The following is a 20315-nucleotide window of genomic DNA, read 5'->3' as shown; positions in this document are numbered from 1 at the left end:
AAAAGAGCTGTGTGCCTTGGTATTACCAGGTTGAACCAACAGGGGAAGTAAGGAGTGAAAGGCAAGAAAGGCAGAGCCACAGATGGCTCAAAGTGGCCTCGAGAAAATGCAGTCACCAAGAGGTGGAGTGGCTCAGAGGCAGAGGTCAGCCAGGTCAAAAAATTTAACAGGACGGTCAGATGAACTAGTCTTATTGATTACCGTAGTAGATCCTTTAATCTGCTGTCATGGTGGCATTGAAAACAAGTATATGAACTTGCAGCAATGTAAGACGATACCATGGCAACCAACTGACACACCTGAAACTAGCACTGAAATCAGACAAAGGGGAAGAGCGAGTGAGGGATGGAAAGAACGTCTACTTAGAGGGGAGAGGCTGAATACTTAAGCATTTAAAATGGTGTGGCATTTTTCCAAACAACATCCATTTGTGGTTTTCTAACTGGTGTAAGCAGATAAAGCTAAGTTGTAAATGAATTAGAAGTGCCAGTGATTCATCATCCACAGAAGCTGGAGAAACAGGAGATGGAGAAGAATTTACAGTAAACACTCTATATTCACATTAAAAGCAGTCAACAGAATAAACACTTTTTTCTACAAACTCCAGACTTGGAATTTCGAGAACCACACCCAAGGTTGCCAAAAACAATAACCAGGAGATAAACATTTTCCTGCTTTTGGCAAATTTAACTCCCTTTTACAGTAATGTACACATATCAACATCATTAAACATCTGGTAGTCATAATGACTTTGGCAGCAGAGGTTTCCCTGAACTTCATCGATTGTGAGAAGACTGCAAAAGAAAAAACCCCCAAAGTGGTGTGCCACCCACAGCGCCAAGATCTTGACATTATTTTCCAGGTTTTTGTAGAGAACAGACTGAAGAGATTGTTTTTCTACATTCTTAATAATTCCTAATATTTCTATTAGAGATGGACCGATCCGATATTACGTATCGGTATCGGTCCGATACTGACCCAAATTACTGGATCGGATATCGGCGAGAAATAAAAAATGTAATCCGATCCATTAAATATAAAAAAGCACCTCACAAAACTTGCTACATGGCGTAACTCGGCTCATAACCGTAGCACGTCGCAGCAGTATGCGTCACGTGATAGAGCGGCTGTAGCCTCAATAGCAAACCAGCATTTCATCTCCGACGTTTTCCCAGAGAGAAGTAAAGCAAGCGTGTAAGTTCATCTCTGAATGTCTGTAAAGCGTTCCCACGTTAAGCTTAACAACAGATATATGGCGGGACTGCCCCTCTCTCTCTCTCTCTCCTGCTGCTACTTCAATCGAGAAACTGCTTAACGATCAGCTGATCGGCTTTTCTGTCGCGAGTCTGTCTCTCTTCTTAGTTTTTAGCCCACTTCTCACCAGAAAGAGGAAACCAGCGGCTGAACAACAGCAGCACTATTAAGCTTGATAAGCTGTTGTTAGAATTTATTTAATATTACTTTCTACACCAGGATCTTTTTCTACGCAGCTGACGGCTGGTAACTGTGCAGGGACGGATCTAGCAAAGTTTAGCCAGGGGGCCCGATAGGGCATGAACAGGGAAAAGGGGGCACAAAGACATACTTTTCTTTCTTATTCTCATTTAAAATGTCTAGCTTTTAATAAATAATTATCTGACTCTTACACCCAAAGTTTTAATCTGATGTAAAATATATAGAAGTCCATTACTGTATATAGTAACTGTTAAGTCTAATATACCCTAGTAAGCTATAGTACTTTTTCCTTTGGGAAGATACCATCTGTGCAGTCTGCAATTCTGTTGAAGAAAGATGTTGAATCTATTTAATTATTCTTGAAAAATAATTTATTTTTGTGCATTTTCCCCCTGCATCAAATTAAATTTGATTACATCGATTAAGCATCATGAGAAAGAGGGTGGTTCCCTATTTTTTTTTTGCTGGGAGTTTGCAACCCTATTAGTTAGGTTGCTTAATATTTCTGCTAAGTACTCTTTAAAATACCAGAATAGGGAGGATGGAGCAGGTTTAAGTTTATTAGATTGATCAGTTTTGCTGAACTATGAAATATTTTGGGCGCAGTGTATTTTTTACATACAGGTATAACAGAATAGCTTTAGTGTTGTTATTTATTTAAACTTGAGTATAAACTTATACAAAATGCAGCAAGATATTAAAAAAAAACTTTTATTGATCAAAAAACACACTATATCGGATTCATATCGGTATCGGCAGATATCCAAATTTATGATATCGGTATCGGTATTGGACATAAAAAAGTGGTATCGTGCCATCTCTAATTTCTATACCACTGCCTTAAAATACACATTTATTATTACACTTTGTGTGATGATAAATGGATAAAATCAGCATTTCTGTCCATCAGTCTGCACAGAACAATATAACAAAGATTTTCTTTTTTCCTTTTTTGTATTGAAAATTAAAACTACTTTACAATAGTCTTCAGTCTCTCACTTTAGAACTTTCTAGAATGCATTTGGATTTCGTTACAGTTTTGCTTTTGCTTTTGAATTGTTTGAATGGGATTTATGATTTTCTTTTTTCTGTGGGTCACGCAGGGCGAATCTTAGACTTTTGCCAGCACTAATTCCATGTTTTGTTGGTTGTATGCTTTCGGGTTACCTTTGTCAAGTTTAACAATCACAAAAATCAAAGGTCATTTGTTTTCTGGCGGAAAGACTTTCTTTAAGGATTGCATCTGGCTTCCTCATTTTTAACCAGTCTCTGGTGCTGAGAAGCGTGCCCATGCCATGATACTACCATCACGATCCCTGAAAGGATTCTCATTCTTTATCCATCCCTTATGCTTCTGAGAGCTCTGTCACAGTTTTCTACAGAGAGCTCCTGGGCTTCATACCTTGTCCTGACATCCAGTATGAATTGTTTGACCTCGCAGGTCTAAAGGTCTCCTTTTTCTAAACTATGTTCAATCAGTCTATTTGGACTAAGCTCTGGTCCAATCTAACAGATAACTAAAGCAAAGAGAATGAAACAATAAGTGGAAGAATTTTGTTTTAGTACAACATTTAGCCTATTATTTCAAATGACTGAAATTTGTGGAAAAATAAAAGAAATGCTTAAAAAATGTACATTTAAAAAAAAAAAAAACTCAGTTTTTTGGGGGTTATATTTCTTGTGTTTAATCTGGTTTTATATGCTTTTTCTCTCTATTCTTCATTTTTTTTACTTAAAAGACATAAAACGCCCAAAAGGGTTGGGCTTTTGATTTTGTATTAAACAACAACAACAAAAACATTTTCATCAGTTCACAACACACATCACAAAATGTTTAAAAAGTGTTATATGGATGTCTTTGGAACTACATGACACACGCACAAAGTGAAAATAAATAAACAATAAATCAATTCAATTCAATTTTTTTAAAATTATTTTTGGTATTTTTTGTACTATCATAGAGTAATTGTTTTCTCAGGTTTGTCCTGTGTGTCCTGAACGCGGCACGACAACGCCCTCTCCCTGTGTGAACTGCAGGTTACAGGAATCCTATTGGCTAGTCCAGACGTCTGTCCCTGTCTACTCGCGGTTCGCTGTATTCCAGTAATCCCAACCCACTCGGGAGTCACTGGGCACGGTCCAACAGCACGGCAGGGACAGGGGCTGGATCGAGAAGATATCGTGGCTCTTTAATTATTTATCACGTCATTCAGGAGCAGGATTAATTGAATATATATCCGAAACATCAACGAAAACCAGTTCTCGTCGCATCAGAGGTAATTTCGCTGTTATTTGTGTTCGGACGTCCTGCTAGCGAGTTCGTTTAGGGCAGCTACTCCAGCTAACAGTGTTTTCCAAATATCGGTGGCCTGTCTGCGTGTGTGTGGTGGGTGGCTTCTAAGTGACTTTACAATGACTGTCGGCTGACTTTATCCGCTGTTATTATCATTAAAACTATTGTTAAGAAGTCAAGGGAAAATGAAAAACAGTTCATATTTAGTTACCGTGTAGTTACATATAATTACAGTGTGTGCGTTTTTAAAGATGCGTTTGCTGTTGCGGTATTTCCCATGCTTCTCACTTGCTAATGCTAATGATGCAAACTGTCCGTCCTGTGATGGTGCAGTTGGGCTGGTCTGTTAAACTGAATCAGCCACAAATTCACATAATAGTTTAAAAACGAATAAATGGATGACGGTTACAGCTTTTGAATGTTTTGCTGTGTATTTGGGACCCACAAATTTGAACTGTGTATGGTGATAATGTATATTTTGTAATTATGGGATTATGGTTTACAGATTGAGAGGTCAGTTTCTTAATCAGGTAGTCAGTGTGTTGCAGTATGGATTGGGTATTTGCCGCCTCTATCTTGTGTCTCTTGGTATAAAACAGGTCCATGTTCATTTTGAAACTAAACTGTGAACAGATAAAAAAAAAACAGACTATTAAGAGACTATCTTGTGTCTCTTAATATTACAGGCAACAGTTCATACCATTTGTGACCCCTAAAATCAGGGATACAGGCAGCGCACAGTTAAGGTGCCAGTGAATCAGCAGGCGATCCTTCTTAAGTGTTAAAGTATCTGCACATGACAAGTGAGCCAAATGATCCCTTGTTGCATTTTATTTATTTATATCTATTTGTTCAAACCTAACAGAAAGCTGTCACCCTGTTATTTTTAACTTCTTCATCTTTTCAGTGGTAGTAATAAGAGTTATCTGCTGTATCCTCTCCGTACGTTACTTTTATTAAATTCTGATGGATTTAATAAAAATAGATACATTATTGCATCATGTAGTCTAGTAGTTTTATGACTCAACATGGGACACACAAGCAGCAGACAACATAACGATCTGGAAAAATATGTTTCACCTACCCCTAACTGGGAGGACAATAGGTCCCCTGTTGGTTTGTTTGCTTTGCAAATGGTCACTTGGTTGTTTCCGCTAGAAGCTAACCTACTGCTAGTTTGCATAGTTCTCTTTTTGGCTTGCTTGATTTAAACTGTAGTCAGTGTGTGTTTATTTGGCTTAAGTCAGAAGCTAGGAAGCAATAACGTAAAAACAAATTATATGAAGTGAGCTGTACTCACTTCCAGTTGTTTTTTTAGATTAGCATTTCATCCATAAAGAACTACAGGGAATAGGGAAGGAAGGAAATGCCTTGTGGTTGACATCCAAAAGCTACACACACACACACACACACACACACACACACACACACACACACACATACACACACATACACACACAATGTCTTCTTTCCACTGAGGTCAGAGCACCGACATTTCACACGGACACTCATTTGGTAACTTTCCCTGTTTTCCACTTATTCTCTAACAAGCATCCGGTCTTCCCCTCTTCCCATTTAAAGGTCGGACATAAGTAGCTGAAGCTTTAGCTCGTGTTTCAAAATGTCACCTCAGCTACATAGAGCCACTCAGTGCTTACTTCTTTGGTCACAGTGGTCACTGTATGACAGAGTAATGGCAGCTTTGCTGAGCGTAGGCTGAGAACAGGCAGACAACTGTTTCCCTGGATTCGGCAAAGGAAAATCTTATCAAAGGTTTTGATTGCCTTTTGTTCAAATAGTATGCATCTGTATGTACATATGAGCAGACATAAAAATGATGAGCTCATGCAACATAGTCCGCTACCTGGGGCAAAATGCTTATTGACAAAACATTACAGCATATAAAAGGTTTATCAAACAAAGTTACATCTATTTAGGTAGGTGTGGTATTTTTCTAAGCTTTTTGTAATGTTTTGCTTGAGTAGTTGCTTTTTAGCTTAAAGCAGTGGTGGTTTGGTGTAATTTTGGCTTTGGCTCTCATTCATTTTTATTTTCGTCCTGGTCTCAGTTCTAGTGGGAACAACGATCCCTTTATATGATCTTTAAACGTCAGGATGTCTTTTGGTACATTTACAGGAGACAGATTAACTGTTACTCTTACTGTGAAAAGCATTTCTCATGTTCTGTTGGTGTGGGGAAAAATATTGTTGGAATCTGGAAACTTGTAACTATAATAATCTTATTCTTACTTTGTGTCATATGAAATAAAAAAAAGGTTTAATTATTAACTCCCCTGGGCAAAGGACAAGTTCACTAGCCAGGACACATACATACAAAACCTTGGGAGAAAACAAGCAGCCAACTTTGCGTCTGTCAGTAACAGTTTGTATTATTTGTGACTTGTGAAATGGAAATGGGTGTTTGAATATTAATTGACATTTTAACAATTTGACGTACGACATGTTGGAGAGATAGTTGCATCACATCAGCAGCCAGTCCTGCATGGTGTATGGAAGTACACTTGGATATTTTCCATGGCTTTCCCCTAAACGTGGCTTTACACAGCTGCACAGTGTGGTGGTGTGGATAGAGGCGCAGGCTCAAATACAATGGCTTGTGTTTCACTGATTGTTCATTTCTTTGGTCCTGCTGTATTAAAAAGCAATGACAGCTCTGCTGACTGTAGGCTGGAACACGCACAAAGATTGCCTCCACATTTGGCTAAAGATAATACTATCAGTCACAGGGCCTCATTGCTCTTTCCAATCTGTATTTGTAAGGTCATTTGTGCAAATGAACAAGGGCAGAAACCACACAACCACAAAGTATCTCCCATCGCCTGAGGCAGATTAAAGTGTAATTCATCATAATATTTATGTATATAGACAATAAGATTTTTGTAATATTTTGAGGTGTTTCTGTCCAAGCACAGGTAATTCTGTCTCTGTCTTCTTTTTCAGTTTAGTTTTCAGTTTTTGTTCAGTTTTATTTTGTCTTCTGGCCTTGATTGTAGCATCAATAAGAATCACATAACAATAACAGTTTTTCTTCATACTTTTCTCAGTTCTTGTGTTTTAGTTTGACACTAGAGTTAAAAGAGTCAGTTATGGTGGCCCTGAAAGATCAAACACACTGCAACTTAGAAAAATGCTGCAAAATACACAAAAAAAGAATGGAAATGAGCAGAATTAGCAGAAGCATGTTTTGGGCTGTGAGGGAGAAAATGATGCAAGTTAATTTGTGTTTTAATTGCATGGTTCATATAATACTGTAGATCCATGTTTGCTATGACTGTTAGCTTATCTCCCCAAAAACACTTCCTTTGTGTTTTGTGAGGCTTTTTATGAGCTTTTCTATGTTTTTTCTCTTTCTGTTGTGTTTTAATCAGTTCTGTTTTGCTTGCTTTTGCAGCACTTTTCTTTTTTTGTGTGTTTCGGTACGTTGCAGTGCTTTTGACCTATCAAGGCCACTACAGTTAGTAGTATCAGTTAGTAATCGCCACGTTTTAATAGGTCTCTGTGGACAAACATTTGTCATTTACTATAATCACAGATCAGTTACAATCTACAGCTTGTCAGACGCCGCATGTAAATTCCCAGATGGGCTCTCATGTATACATAGATGTACTGATTCTTGCCATGGACATGCCAGTTACCAGTAACTGGTAATGACATCTCTCCTGTACTTCTTAGAAATGGTAGCTTCATTTGACAGTCAGTCCTGCCTGTGGTATTTTGCGTGGGAGTATACCTGGTCAATCTTCATGGCTTTTCAGAGCCTCTTTACACAGCTGCATATACAGCCGGGAGCAAACTGTGGTGTGGAAAGAGGTGGCAAGCTTGAAGTCACAGTGTTGTCTTTGAGGTGAGTCTGCACTTTTCTAAAATAGGGTTACTGCAGGCATACAGATGAGGTTTAGGCTTAGTTTTTAAGTAACAACATCCGTGTGGTTTTTGTTGTTTGTGGTCACATTCATCACTGCTCCAAAGACAAGAGCCAGAGCTCAGCAGAGAGGTATTGATTTGTGTGCTGATGTGCATTTTTAGCTATCAGTGTCTTGGATGAGATTTCCCAGAATGTACAGACACCCCCCCCCCAATTCCCCCACTTCCCCCACTTCCCATCAGTGCAGCCGGTTTAAAAAAAATAAATTGTTGTTGTTTTTGTCTTGTACCCTGAGGCTCAAAGAATTGTGCTAGGGCTTGTAAAACATTTCAACGTGGTGTGAAAATTTGGAAAAATAGTCCTCAAAGAAAGGAGAATGCCCTCTCATGTGGGAAACCACAAAACTTGGAATAAAACTGTTGTTTTGGTGCAAGCACAAAAATGTGTAATAGACTGACTCCACTCAGCTGTATTTATATTGAGCAGTTCCTCTGAATTTCATGTGAAGTGCACATTAATGGCAGGAACAAAACAGAAGATTTTTGAACTGCTATAGCCAGCTCTGCAGAAAGTCCCATTCAATAAATCGCATGAATACTGCTGGGTTTAGTGTGCTTTTTGAATGCAGAAGAAGCAGCTGCTTAGAAAGGAAAATGCAATTGCTATGCATGTAGAAAGAGCTAGATTGATGACCGTGAGGTTTATTTATTCCCGTGTCATGTCTAAATCACAGCCAACAAACAAACATGAAGATATCTGTAACTCAAAAGAAAAAAACTGATGTTTAAAATCCACTGACTGCTGGTCTACTGTGTAGATTGATGTTCCAGTTAATGACTGCCATAGCCTACAGCTTTAACAAAGAACTGTAGTGTTAAGAAACAAACACAAAGCTTTCAAGATTTGAAACAGATTATAAATGTGTTCTAATTTATTCCCTCTGCCAGGATAAATAGAATCTTTTTCTTATCTTATTTTGCATCTGTCCTTGACACAAACGAGTTATGCAATCCAGTAGCTCTCGTACTCTTGTTGTATTTGCAAAGTTTGCAGTGGGCCACGTCATGAATTAATGAAACAGCCATCTAAAAATATATCAGCATGATGCTGCACGGTCATACTCAATGTCACTATGGAGTACTGATAGGATCACTTATTTGGCAACAGGGCTTAAGGTTTTGGCAGGAATTGTTTGCTCATCTATTTGAAACATGTCACGTTATTGCTGCAAAGGGCTTGGTTGTTTTTCAGAGGCGTATTTTTGTCAAGCTAGAGAGATGTTTGAGGCCTGCCCCAGCCTGTCTCGAGGGAAACCAGATGAACTGCAAATGTCAGTGATGGTTCAACACACAAGAACTGAGATTTATATGCGTATACAACCACATGCAGGTTCATCAGGGTTAAGACTCGATTATTCCGTCCCTGTGCACTGCAACACATTTTGTGTTAAATTATCTAACTTTAAGAAGAAAAACAGGCACCCAATGTACATCATACATGAGTCACAACTTAAAGTTTATGTTTGCAGGTTTTTTATGTATTTAATCATATTTTAAAGGGGGTACAAAAAATATTTTTGTTTTCACATGTTGTGAAATGATAAATGCCTGTCTCATTCTTCTTAAGCTGCTTCTGCCAGACAAGCTGGCAGTTTTATCTAGCAGAATGAATAAGCTGTTTGCTGTAGAGCTATCTAGAATACCAATTTATGTACTTGCATATTTGATAGCAATCTACAATAAGCTTTGGTCAGTGGGTGGAAAGATTCATGTCTGATTAGCTGAGAAAAAGAAAATCGTCACTCACAGACAAATTCAGAAGCAGCAGAATGTGTCGTACTCTGCAGCGCAGGCCTGTGTCTGCTCTGAGCCTGGTAGAGTGCAATGGGGATGTGAACATCACTCTTGATGACAGCACTGCTGTCAATTTTTCAATAGGGACTAGGAACGCTGGCCAGATCTGTTAACAAAGCTGCTAAGGTGGCAACAGTGAAGTCCTGTAAGTTACAGGGAGGTCAGGGGTCAAACTGAAATGTAATGTATTACACAATTTAACAAAAATAAAAAATCAAAATCAAAAAGTAGAATTCAAAATCCTAAAAAGTTGCAGAGTATTTGAGTGCAGCTGTGGTTTACCATAACAGCTGTGAACAATTTGTGTGGTTTTAGAGGGCAGCCAAACAGACGGTGAGCAGGCCGAGGTGGTACAGGTTTTTGACTTGCAGTACCTGTGGAAGGAGTTTTGTTGACACTAGAATTGAATACACTCTGACATTCCATTTAGTGAAAATAAATGGTTGGGTTGATATTTCCCTAGAAAACGTAGCTCTGCGTGGTTGTACAAGTTATCTTCAGCTCGATCTACACTGCTGCCAGCTGCCTTAACATGCAAGTGTGTCTACTCAGCTTACATTACTTTCAAAAGTCCTGGTAGGAATAGTTAAATGTGCTCGTCTATCATAGACTGTATATAAAAGTTGGACATAGGTTGGAGGTCTGTCTGTTTGTATAGAGATGAATGGAAAAATGACCTGTTGGCTCATTTTATCCATGATCTCAGTAAATACCTCCCCAGTGGTGTTATAGTCTCAGCCCGTAGTTTAAAGTTTTATTTAATACTACCTAAAGATCATTTATTAAGTTGTTAGAATAAAAAAGGGGATAAAGCAGGGCGTACTTCAGGGTGGACCTGCTTTCTGATTCATAACTCACTTTGTGTGAGCACACATTGGCCCACAGTGGCTCAGTCGTAATGCCCACAAAGCTCAGCTCAAAGCCTCAAGACAGGACTAACTGGTAATGTTGCCATAGCTACATCAATCTTTTATATTGCACAATGATTTTAGTCAATGGCTTTAATCTGTAGGGTCAAGCAATGCAAGATTTTATGTAGAGCACCTGTTAAATGCACAAAAAGTTCCAGCTGCATGGCATACATGTTCTTGTCTTGTCTGACCCACAGCTGTGGGGCTGTATGGTGCTGTGGATAACGTGTGCAAAAGAGCCTCATTTCGAAACCGGGAGGAGACACAGAGTCAGCCTTGGGGCGTCCAAAGCTAGTGTACTGGTAGTGCCGGTTCCAAGCCTGGGTAAGTGGGAGGTTTGTGTCAGGAAGGGCGTCAGGCGTAAAGTCTGTGCCAAATCAAACATGCAGATACGTCCAGCAGCCAAAAGAACCTGCAATGCTGGTGCCACAGTTGTCTTTGTATCCAGTTTGCCTGTATCTTTCTGATTGTTCATAAGTCCGGTTGATAGGAGCAGTGTTAAATCAAAACCCTCCAAAACGGCTTAGAAAAAATAAAAAACTAGGACCTTTAAGAGGAGAACAAGTACAGGATAACCCGAATATCAGGAACAGGAGGATTTTCATAACCAGTGTGTGTGTGATGTGTGTGCTTAAACAGCTGCCACGGCGAAGTTTTTGGGTTTTTTTTTTTCTCCTTACAGTTGACTTTTCTTGGCAGTTGTACATCTGGCTTTGGCAAGAAGTAACATAAGAATGGCAGCTTGCAGTGAGGTATTGCAAAAATTGAAGTCAGTTCAACACATTGGTCCCCAGTGAACCCAGCAGTGACAGAAACAAACCTAAAGCACATTTCTTAAAAACACTGTGCGTGCCAGAATATTTTCATGGAAAAAACATTATGTTTACATGACTTCAACCCGGACAGCTTCACAGTGTCCCCAAGTAACTCCCGGTCATTAGCATTATTTTTTTTTCACAGCCAGGCTGTTATTTTCTTTTTTTAAATAATATCTATGTTTTAACATGATACATGATACATTTATCGTTGTTTTGAACTCTGTCCTTCTGGGTTTTTCCACAGGCCTTCCTCTGTATAGGTTTTGCCTCTCAGGATGTTTTAACACGGTAGTGTAGTGAAGAGGACCATCACTTCATCAGGATCTGTAAGCGGACGCTTGGCCAGTAGATAAAAATGGTTCACTTAAGTCTCACTCCCACCTCAAAGCTTATTAGCAGTGGCTTTGTCTGGCTCCTGTGGATTGTCCTGGGGTTTTCCACTTCACACACTCATGCAGATACTGGTAAGAACTGAAACACGTGAAGGAAACCTTAACTTTAATAAATCAGTTATTCTGCTCTGCTGAATTCATCTAATGTTGAAGGTTTCTTTAATTCTAAGAAGCCATTTGGAGTTAAACTGTGTCCTATAATCACTAAACCCTGATGTGATTTTTTTTTTCCCCCCCAGGCCTTACAGTACCTCAGCGGGTGACGCTGTCTCCTAACTGGGGCACACAGGAACTCTCCATATCCTGGTTGGGAGGAGGCGCGACGACCTTTGACCTCATCATTCTAAGAACTGAATTCAGTGAAACTGTCTTCTATGTAAGAGCACTTCATTTTCTATGAACTTGTTTTGTTATGGCATTTTAAAGCAATTGTAGTAAATTGTGAGTGTAGGAAGATTTGCTGTACTGGTAACATTGTTTTGAAAATCATCTTTGGTATTTGTATAGTATTTTTTTTTCAAAAGGGAATCATTATCTTGTGCTGCATATTTTCCTGTAGTGATTGCTTTGATTTTACGTAAACTTTAGGTTTTGTGTGCACTAAGTAGGTGATTTCTTCTCTATGACGGTCGCAATATTTCACCAGTTACTTGTTTTAAGTGTGTATTCGGTGTATGTTCTGTAGGAGACAGTCTCTCCGACAGTGAATAAGGTGAGTGGTCTGCACCAGTGGACGTGGACTTCAGTTAACCCCCTGGAGTGTACCTCCCTGTCAGTCAAAATCCGCTCAAGAGATGGGCACACTACAAGTGAATGGAGTCAGACTGAGACACTTCAGGGTCAGTGGCACGGATGTATATTATAGACCATCAGTAATTAGTTAAAACCTAAGTACCCAGTTAGTATCCTGTTGGCATGTTCTCATTAAGGCCCCATTCTTTTAAAATGTATACCTCCTAAAATATTTGCCTTGTGCATATCCGTGTCTTTTTACACCTTACTACTCTCTTAGCTCAATTTTTTTATTCTCTCTCGATCTGTTTTCTATTTCAGGAAATGATCACCCCAATAGTGAGCAGAGAGTTAAGGTATTTCCCCAGGACAAAGTTTTACCTGTGGGGGCCAACATCACCTTCTGTTGCATTATGGATGAAGGGATGGTCTTGGATAAGATAAAGTACGACGGGAACACCACGAGCGTGACACGACTGAGCAGGCGGACCTATTCCACTACAGTATTTAATCTGGTGGCCTCTCGCCAGTCAGGGAGCAACATGCTTTGTTTGCCAGAAGACAGGGAAAAACTGTATGGAGCAGTTGTGTTTGTTGGATGTAAGATAAACACGTTTGAAATATGTTTAGATCTAATCTGGGTTAATGTTTTGGGCATGGCAGAAAAATACATTCATTTATATCTTTTAATATTTACGACTCTAAAAATGTGACTGGGATTTTTTATTTTTTTTGCCCACATCACCAGATCCACCACTGCCCATTGATTTTAAATGTGAGACTCATGACTTAAGATCAGCTGTGTGCCAGTGGGGTAAAGGACGAGACACTCACTTGTATGGCAGTAAACGAGGAACTCGCTACTTTGTGAACAACAGGTACGCAGTCTCACTCACAAAAGGGAACAGTAGAACTGTACAATCACTCATTCACAGAAAACATCTGCAGGTTCTAGAATACATGGACCTTACTTTATTTTTCAAACAATCCTACATCCGTCCAAACCTGTCCAAACCGCATGTTGGATGTTTCTTTTTTGCCACCTAAAGCTTTTTATCCAGTGTCAGCACAAAAGCTGCACCAGTCTTAAAAAAATGATTTGTCCAGTAGGTCACAGAAGCAAAAGGGTCCAACTGCAGTGCCTTAAACCTCTCTCCTCAGGCAAGAATAACATATATAAAATGTACACGTGTGCTGCTCATCAACTAGCATGACCTTTTTCAGTGAAGAGCTGCGATGATGCTCTCCACAGTACCGTGCCAGCAGTTTTCTTCCAGCTAAAAATGCTATGAACCCAGGATGGAAAGAAAACAGAAGATTGTTTTACAAAGTGAGATGTGAAAGCCCTTTCAGCTTTTATGTCCAAGACTTTGCTTTTAGCCATCATCGGGTCACACTTAGTTTGTATTTGAACAATGTGTTTATATTATTTATGACAGTTCCTCTGCCTTTCTCTAAAAATCCTTTTTTTTTGGTATGGAAAAAAAAGTAGCCGAGAGAGGAAGACGAGAAATATAAAACACTTAGGCAAAGAGGCCACTTGCCTCTGTGAGTCCATTTGATAGCAGATTGGCACACTTCCAAGCCTTTTACAGGAATAGCTTGAACGCTGGCCAAAATGTTTTTCATCCTGTGCCTCTTCTATATGTTAGAAAGACAATTTGAAGTGATTACATTTTATTGTGAGTTGCTATACTTACAGCAAATCTAATATTTCTTTCTTAGGGACTGCAGTGAGGTCAACAAAGATGTGGGACAGAAAGAAGCAACCTGTACTTTAGACACATGGGAGGGTAACTGGACACTGGTAGCTAAGAATCTTCTCGGTCAGTACAGCCTCACGGACACTGCTGAACTCAGTCACAGAGGTAGGTGGCTCAACCTTAGCTTCTCACCATCACTGCACATACTCTTCTGGTAAAAAAAAGACATATAGAAATCAAAAATATAGAAAATATTTTTTTCCTTTTCTGATGTTGTTGAATCACTCTTCCTCCTCAGTGTGTCCAGTGGCGCCAGATCTGCTGAGCGTCGTTGCCGATGCCTGGAATGCCTCTTTGTCGTGGCATTGGAAGTACGACAGTTATTCTTCCTTGGCACTTGTCTGCCAGGTTGAGATCACCGCAACAGAGGATGAAAAACTAATAAAGGTGAGAAGTCTGCGCTTGTGTATGTTGTGCAATATGTCAGACATCATCACTTTGATTCTTCTAGGACTGCTTCCTACCACATTGCCCTCAAGAAATGCGAGGTCATGTAGGATGTTCTCTCATTCGTGCTTATAAAATCGAATGTCTGTTTCCAGCGTGTTTTCTCTGGCATGGGTCTGAGGTCTGTGTTTCTGTCGGACCTGTATCCTGATGAGCACTACAGTGTTAAAGTCCGCTGCGGTGCCCAGCAGAATTTCTGGAAGTGGGGAAACTGGAGCAAAGTGTCTTCCTTCAAAACTAAAACCTATGGTAAATTATTTATTTGCGGTATTGCTTATTTTGGCAGAATTAGGGATGCAAGTGGTTATTATTTCCTAATTTTATCAATCAGTAATTTTTTAGTGATTAATTGTTGGGTGTCTGCCTGAATTAATTCAACTTTAAGGAAATCTAGGAAGTAAATTTGTTGCTAAATACTGGAAATTTGAAGTCCTTATTTCTATAGGACTAGAGTCTCTGAAATGTAACATAACATTTGTATGTTTTTGACTTTTCTCAGTTCCCGATACCCCAGATGCTTGGATATGGTTGAACACAGATAACACTGGGAAGGTTGTTTGGAAGGTAATGTGTTTTTTTTTTTTTTCATCTTTGACTTGAGCTGTTTTAGATTTACATGGTCATTTTAGACAATTTGCTTTATGCATGTATAATTGTGGAGAGCACAGATTCATCATGTTGACTACAGCTATAATGCACAGACAAGTAACATGTGCATTTTCATTCGTTATCCTGTTTCGTTTTACCACTTTGACACAGGTCACTGTTTAACGTACCATGAAATGAACCCCAATAAGAAGAAAGCGATTTAATATAATTTCTTTCCTGATCTCTTTTAGCCTCTAACACGAAGACAGAGCCACGGTAAACTGACACAGTATGAAGTTTTTCTTTGGAGCCCTGAAGAAAATCGAGCACTTGCGCCTGCTGTAACCTTGCCACCGAATAATTGGTCCATGCCAGTCAACCTCACAGAAATCGCTTTCTTCAGCAATAACGGCAGCGTCGTAGCAAAAGTCACTGCGAGGAATGATGCGGGATCTTCTCCACCTGCAAGAGTACATTTGACAAGTATGTGAAAGTGGAGGGAGAGTGTGTGTGAGATGTTTATCTTATATTTCAACAGCACACTTGACCTAATGTGACATTGCTGGGAGCTTCTAAGGAGAACTTTCTGGTGTTTAAGCATCTGCTTTCACTCGTATAACATGTGTCATTGTTGAAACCCTAAAGTAGCAGTCTGTTGTGTAGAAACAGTGAATAGATGTGGCTTCTACATTGCTAAGCTTGTTTTCGACTTTCCAGGTGTGGAACCCCTTGCTGCGCCCAGGATTGTTTATACTGACCAAGGTTTTCCCCTGTTCTGGGAAAACAATGCCAATGCCACCTGTGGATATGTGGTAGAGTGGCTTGATGCCTTCTGCCCACAAGACTGCCCTGTAGAGTGGATTAAATTGCCTGCTGGAACCACTAATGTTTCCATTGAGTCAGGTATGCAACAACTGTCAGCCTGTGAAAACAGAGCATTGATTTCAGTGGATTTTAGCACTGCGCTGTATGTGTTTTGATTGTTGGTACAAACTTTGTTGTCTTTCTGTTAGTATTATTCTTGACTGTGTATAGTAATTTCAGGTCTTTTCAGACACGGAATAGATAATATTGCTGTCTTCTAGTTTTCAGAGATGAGCCATTTTTATTCTAATGTTCCTCATAGCTCCATTCAAAACAGCCAACAGCATTGATAGAAGGAGGCAAAATTACTGACAGTATTACTACAGTGTTACTACAGTATTACTACAGTATTATGTGTTGCAATTATTAAAATCTAACTGTATGTAATTGCTCACCTGATTGAAGTGAATTACACATCAAGTGTTTGCTTGCAATCAATCTCGTCTCCGTGTCTCTTGCAGGATAATTTGTTAAAGTTACTGCTCTTGTGCTAGATACACAACTCTCAAACTTTGTTACTGATGGATTCAGGAAGCTGCAACTATGTGATGAATTGTTAACTTGCTAATCTGACCTGTCACTGGTACTGTGACTGAAAGCATGTATCTCGTGGCAAAGGTTTGTTTAGACATTCTCCAAAACACTGATATGTTTTAACGAGCTGGGAAACTTAAGATGTTGGAGGGACACCCGTGCACTTGCAGTCTTGTGACTGCAAGTAGTCACTCTTGTGCTAAAAATATTTGCATAAAATGTGCTTGGCTCGAGGTTTATGGAAAAGTGGTCAGAGCGTGCATTCTGATATGGAGAGGTCACATTCAGATTAACAGGAGAGAGTACGCGTCAGAAAGCGGTTTAAGATATTAAAAAGATTTTCAGCTTACAACAACCTCAGTTACCTCAAATAACTCTACTGAAAGGGGCTGTCGAATTTTAAATTGTGTTGCATAACACACAATAATCTGTTTCTCTGTCATCAGATACGTTCCAGCCAGGTGTGAGATACAACTTGTCCTTGTACAGCTGCTCCTCAGATGCCAGGGAACTGTTGAAGCGCTGGCAGGGATACACGCAGGAGCTGGGTAGGGATACCGCTGCACACTGAAAGCTTACCTTTAAAAACAAACAAACAAGCAAATAAACAAAAACAGTGGCACTATGTGTTTTATTCATGGACAACTTTTCTCCTTCTCGCCATGCTCCTCCAACCTTTTCCCACCTTTTGTGGTTTCCACAGTCCCTTCTGTTGCTTTGACTCTGTCAGCCAGTCAGCAGAACGCTGATATTCTTCTCACCTGGAAAGAGATTCCACTGGTGAACAGAAGAGGCTTCCTCCTGGGCTACAATATTTACAACAGCACTGGTTACCAGTTCAAACTACTAGGTATATTTATGATTCTCCTCCTGTTTAACCAATAAAACTGTTACAGTACAATACTTTAAAAGGACAAAGATCATGAATAATTATGATTTTGCAGTTCATCACAGTGTGTGCATTTTGCTTCTGGTTAATACTTTTCTTCTTCTTTTCTCTCCTTACTCGTTCATTACCCTTTGAACAGAGAATGTGTCTGATCCAGAAACGATGAGCTACACAGCAAAGGATTTCGCAAAGGGCTTCACTAAGGGGACCTTTAAATTTACTGTCAAGGCCTACACTGCAGCAGGGGAGAACACAGGCACCACTGCCACTGTAACAATAGAGCCCTACAGTACGTAAATATCTAGTTTTATTTATTATGTCAGTCTGTCAGCATTATTAAAGATTCCCATGTATGATGCATGCATATATGTGTGTATGTATGTATCGATAGATAGCGTAATTTGTACTTAGATGTAGGTAAATTGGTAGTGTAGCATTTCTAATACTCTCATTGTCCTATCCTGACAGCTGATTGGCTCATCTTGGAGATCTTGACTTCTTTGGGGCTTGTAACTTTATTACTGGCCATCGTCACTTTCACTTGCTACAAGAAAAGGAAGTGGTAAGACTGTTGTGCTGCTATTTTTGCTAGTCTTTCTCTCTTGTTTGCATGTATGCAAGAGATAATTTTATAATTCAAGGCAGCAATGCAGAGCATCTTTTTTATTATTATTCAGGCACTTGATATTCTAAATGTTAAAATTAAAATTCTGCTCCTACCAGGGTAAAGAAGGCATTCTATCCAGATATTCCAGAGCCCAAGCTTCCCAGTGATTGGCCCAGGACACGGGTACAGTATTAGCTTAATCCAGTATGATCCTTAGAAACTTCCTTGTGCTTCCTTTGTGATTACAAAAGCTCATTCCCTGTTTTTTATGTGTTATTTTTTATGCTGTCTTGTGAAACAATATCTAACTGACTCTTTGTCTCTTTCAGGGTCCGTTGGACGTGAAGCCATCTCCCCACAGCATGGTGTGTGTTGTAGAAACACCTGAGTATGATTGTATTAAAGAAATGCTTGTCGCCATTCCTGAGGAAGATGAGGATGATGCAGGGCAGGGAATAGGAGATGAGTCAGTTGACACAGATGAACCAACGTCATTACGCTACTATAACCAAATGGTAGATGAACGTCCCATAAGGCCACGTTTCCCAGACTCGTCTGCTTCTTCTATATCGTCTATGAGTTCAGCTCACACCGATGTGACATACACAGGGATCCAGACCTCAGGGTCTTCTTTGGTCCTCCAGCTGGATCCACAGGGTTCTTCCGAGTGCCACCAACCCCAGCTTGATCGATCGGTCAGCTATGGAGGAGGAGGCTATCGACCTCAGATGCAACCTAGAGCCCCAAGTGATGACATGGGCCTGCCTTCACCCGAGTCTTTCCTAGAGCCACAGGCTGCCTGTTCTGGGGGCTACAAGCCTCAGGGCTCCTGGCAGTTGGACTCCCCTGTGGATGCTGCAGAAATGGGCAGCCTGGCACCTTCACTGGGATCCCCTACCTCTGTTGCTTCCACTCAATTCCTTCTCCCGGATGGAGAGGAGAATACAGGGGAGAAACGACAGCTGTCGTCTTCAGCAGCATCCTGGCTCACAAACCTGCTGTCATCAACAAAACCATGAGATCATCTCTCTCTCAGTACTAGTCGCCAGGTCAGGGGGTTTAATGTGAAACTATTTTCATCATTACTGTTACCAGTGTCATGTATCGCAAGGCTAAGCCACATAGTCTAGCTAAGTATCCCTTCTGATGTAGCACTACATGATTGTTGCATTTCGACAGCAACAGTTAATAAGTCATTTTCTGACGTTTATGCCAAACACGTAGAAATGTGTCTTGTTATTTTCTCGTCCTTGGATTATGAATATAAATCTGTATATTTATAAATCAAAACATTTCTATCATGGCAGCAAAACTCCTCAAATGATTTATTCATACCTCTTTCTACCATACTATATATGCACCCTCTGGAGACCCAGTGTCTGATCTGTGACTTTGTGTGATGGGCATTTCCAAATGGCATTTCCTGTGTTTAGTGTGCTTACCTTTCTTTCTTCCTTTCTTTCTTTTGGTGATGTAAGCTTTACTACACTACAGAGAAAAACTGAATGCAACACAGCTTCAAACTTTATAATGGCACCTGAAAATACTTTATAAATACCTTTAGGAAAGGAGCAGTTTTAATTGTTCATGTCTTCTGCTGTTCCACCATTGGTTTAATCTTACCTGCTTTGAGACAGCTACAGGACTGAAGCTCAAGTCCTCTCACGTGTGATTTACAGTTCACAAATAACTGTTGAAACAGGGAGATATCAGTGGAACTATGCACTTATTGATGAGAATCATCTTTAGTTTACACAGATGTGGGTGTGGTGCTTTGTGTTATGGTCTGGAAATATATGGGTGATAAACCCATCGGATATACACTGTTATAAGCTAAAAACATGAATACAAAGTGATGTATTATAATGAACAAACACACTAATATGTAATGTTTTCTTGCCTTCTGTTTTGCCTTCATTACCAGTAGAGTTTATTTTTATTTTTTTATTTGTTTTTTTTTGCCACGAAACGGATTTCACGGTCAGGCTGATACTTGTATTATCCTCCGAGATGATGATTGATATTATACATTTTTAACTGATGCGAGTTAGTTGGATGGGTAATCAAAGTTTCCAAAATTCAACGCTTCCGGTGATTTGCACCATCAAATTTCACACATTGCCTTATTACTCCTAAATGTTGCTGTTAACAATGTCTTACGCTAATGTGATTCAGAATTGATTGAAGTGCACTGTATTTCAGTATCTGGATCCCACCCACACTTTAGTTTAATGTATAGGAGATATCATTTGTCATCAGTTTTAGTGAGTGCTGTGGCTTCTCG

At 39.7% G+C, this 20315-nt stretch overlaps 1 protein-coding gene across 4 annotated transcripts; it reads left to right on the top strand.

Annotated features, from left to right (window-relative positions):
- The first annotated feature begins 3562 nt into the window (after window positions 1–3562).
- lifra (LIF receptor subunit alpha a) lies at window positions 3563–19938 on the top strand. 4 transcript variants are annotated; one of them, XM_085180213.1, is made up of 19 exons: window positions 3563–3731; window positions 10595–10721; window positions 11460–11679; window positions 11847–11983; window positions 12293–12446; window positions 12661–12939; window positions 13088–13217; window positions 14065–14207; window positions 14341–14489; window positions 14645–14798; window positions 15049–15113; window positions 15389–15620; window positions 15855–16040; window positions 16982–17083; window positions 17239–17385; window positions 17564–17713; window positions 17893–17986; window positions 18148–18214; window positions 18361–19938. In XM_085180213.1, the coding sequence occupies exons 3-19, from the start codon at window positions 11571–11573 to the stop codon at window positions 19048–19050; spliced, it is 2988 nt and encodes a 995-aa protein (XP_085036339.1). In that variant the 5' UTR covers window positions 3563–3731; window positions 10595–10721; window positions 11460–11570; the 3' UTR covers window positions 19051–19938. The 4 variants fall into 4 exon arrangements, with proteins under 4 accessions (XP_085036339.1, XP_085036341.1, XP_085036338.1 ...); XM_085180215.1 differs by lacking the exon at window positions 10595–10721 and having other exon boundaries at window positions 11856–11983; XM_085180212.1 differs by lacking the exon at window positions 10595–10721.
- Window positions 19939–20315: the final 377 nt, after the last annotated feature.

The sequence above is a fragment of the Neolamprologus multifasciatus genome, chromosome 12 (genome assembly GCF_963576455.1).
Source record: "Neolamprologus multifasciatus chromosome 12, fNeoMul1.2, whole genome shotgun sequence".
Lineage (NCBI taxonomy): Eukaryota > Metazoa > Chordata > Actinopteri > Cichliformes > Cichlidae > Neolamprologus > Neolamprologus multifasciatus.
This window is presented reverse-complemented; position numbering and strand designations above follow the sequence as displayed.

What these genes read in the sequence shown, in the direction of transcription:
- lifra (XM_085180212.1), top strand. Translation starts at nt 11,571, where the DNA reads ATGGTTCACTTAAGTCTCACTCCCACCTCAAAGCTTATTAGCAGTGGC. An exon ending in CTGGGAAGGTTGTTTGGAAG is followed by an intron (nt 15,114 to 15,388) that starts GTAATGTGTTTT and finishes GATCTCTTTTAG; the next exon opens with CCTCTAACACGAAGACAGAG. An exon ending in TGTAACAATAGAGCCCTACA is followed by an intron (nt 17,714 to 17,892) that starts GTACGTAAATAT and finishes CTATCCTGACAG; the next exon opens with CTGATTGGCTCATCTTGGAG.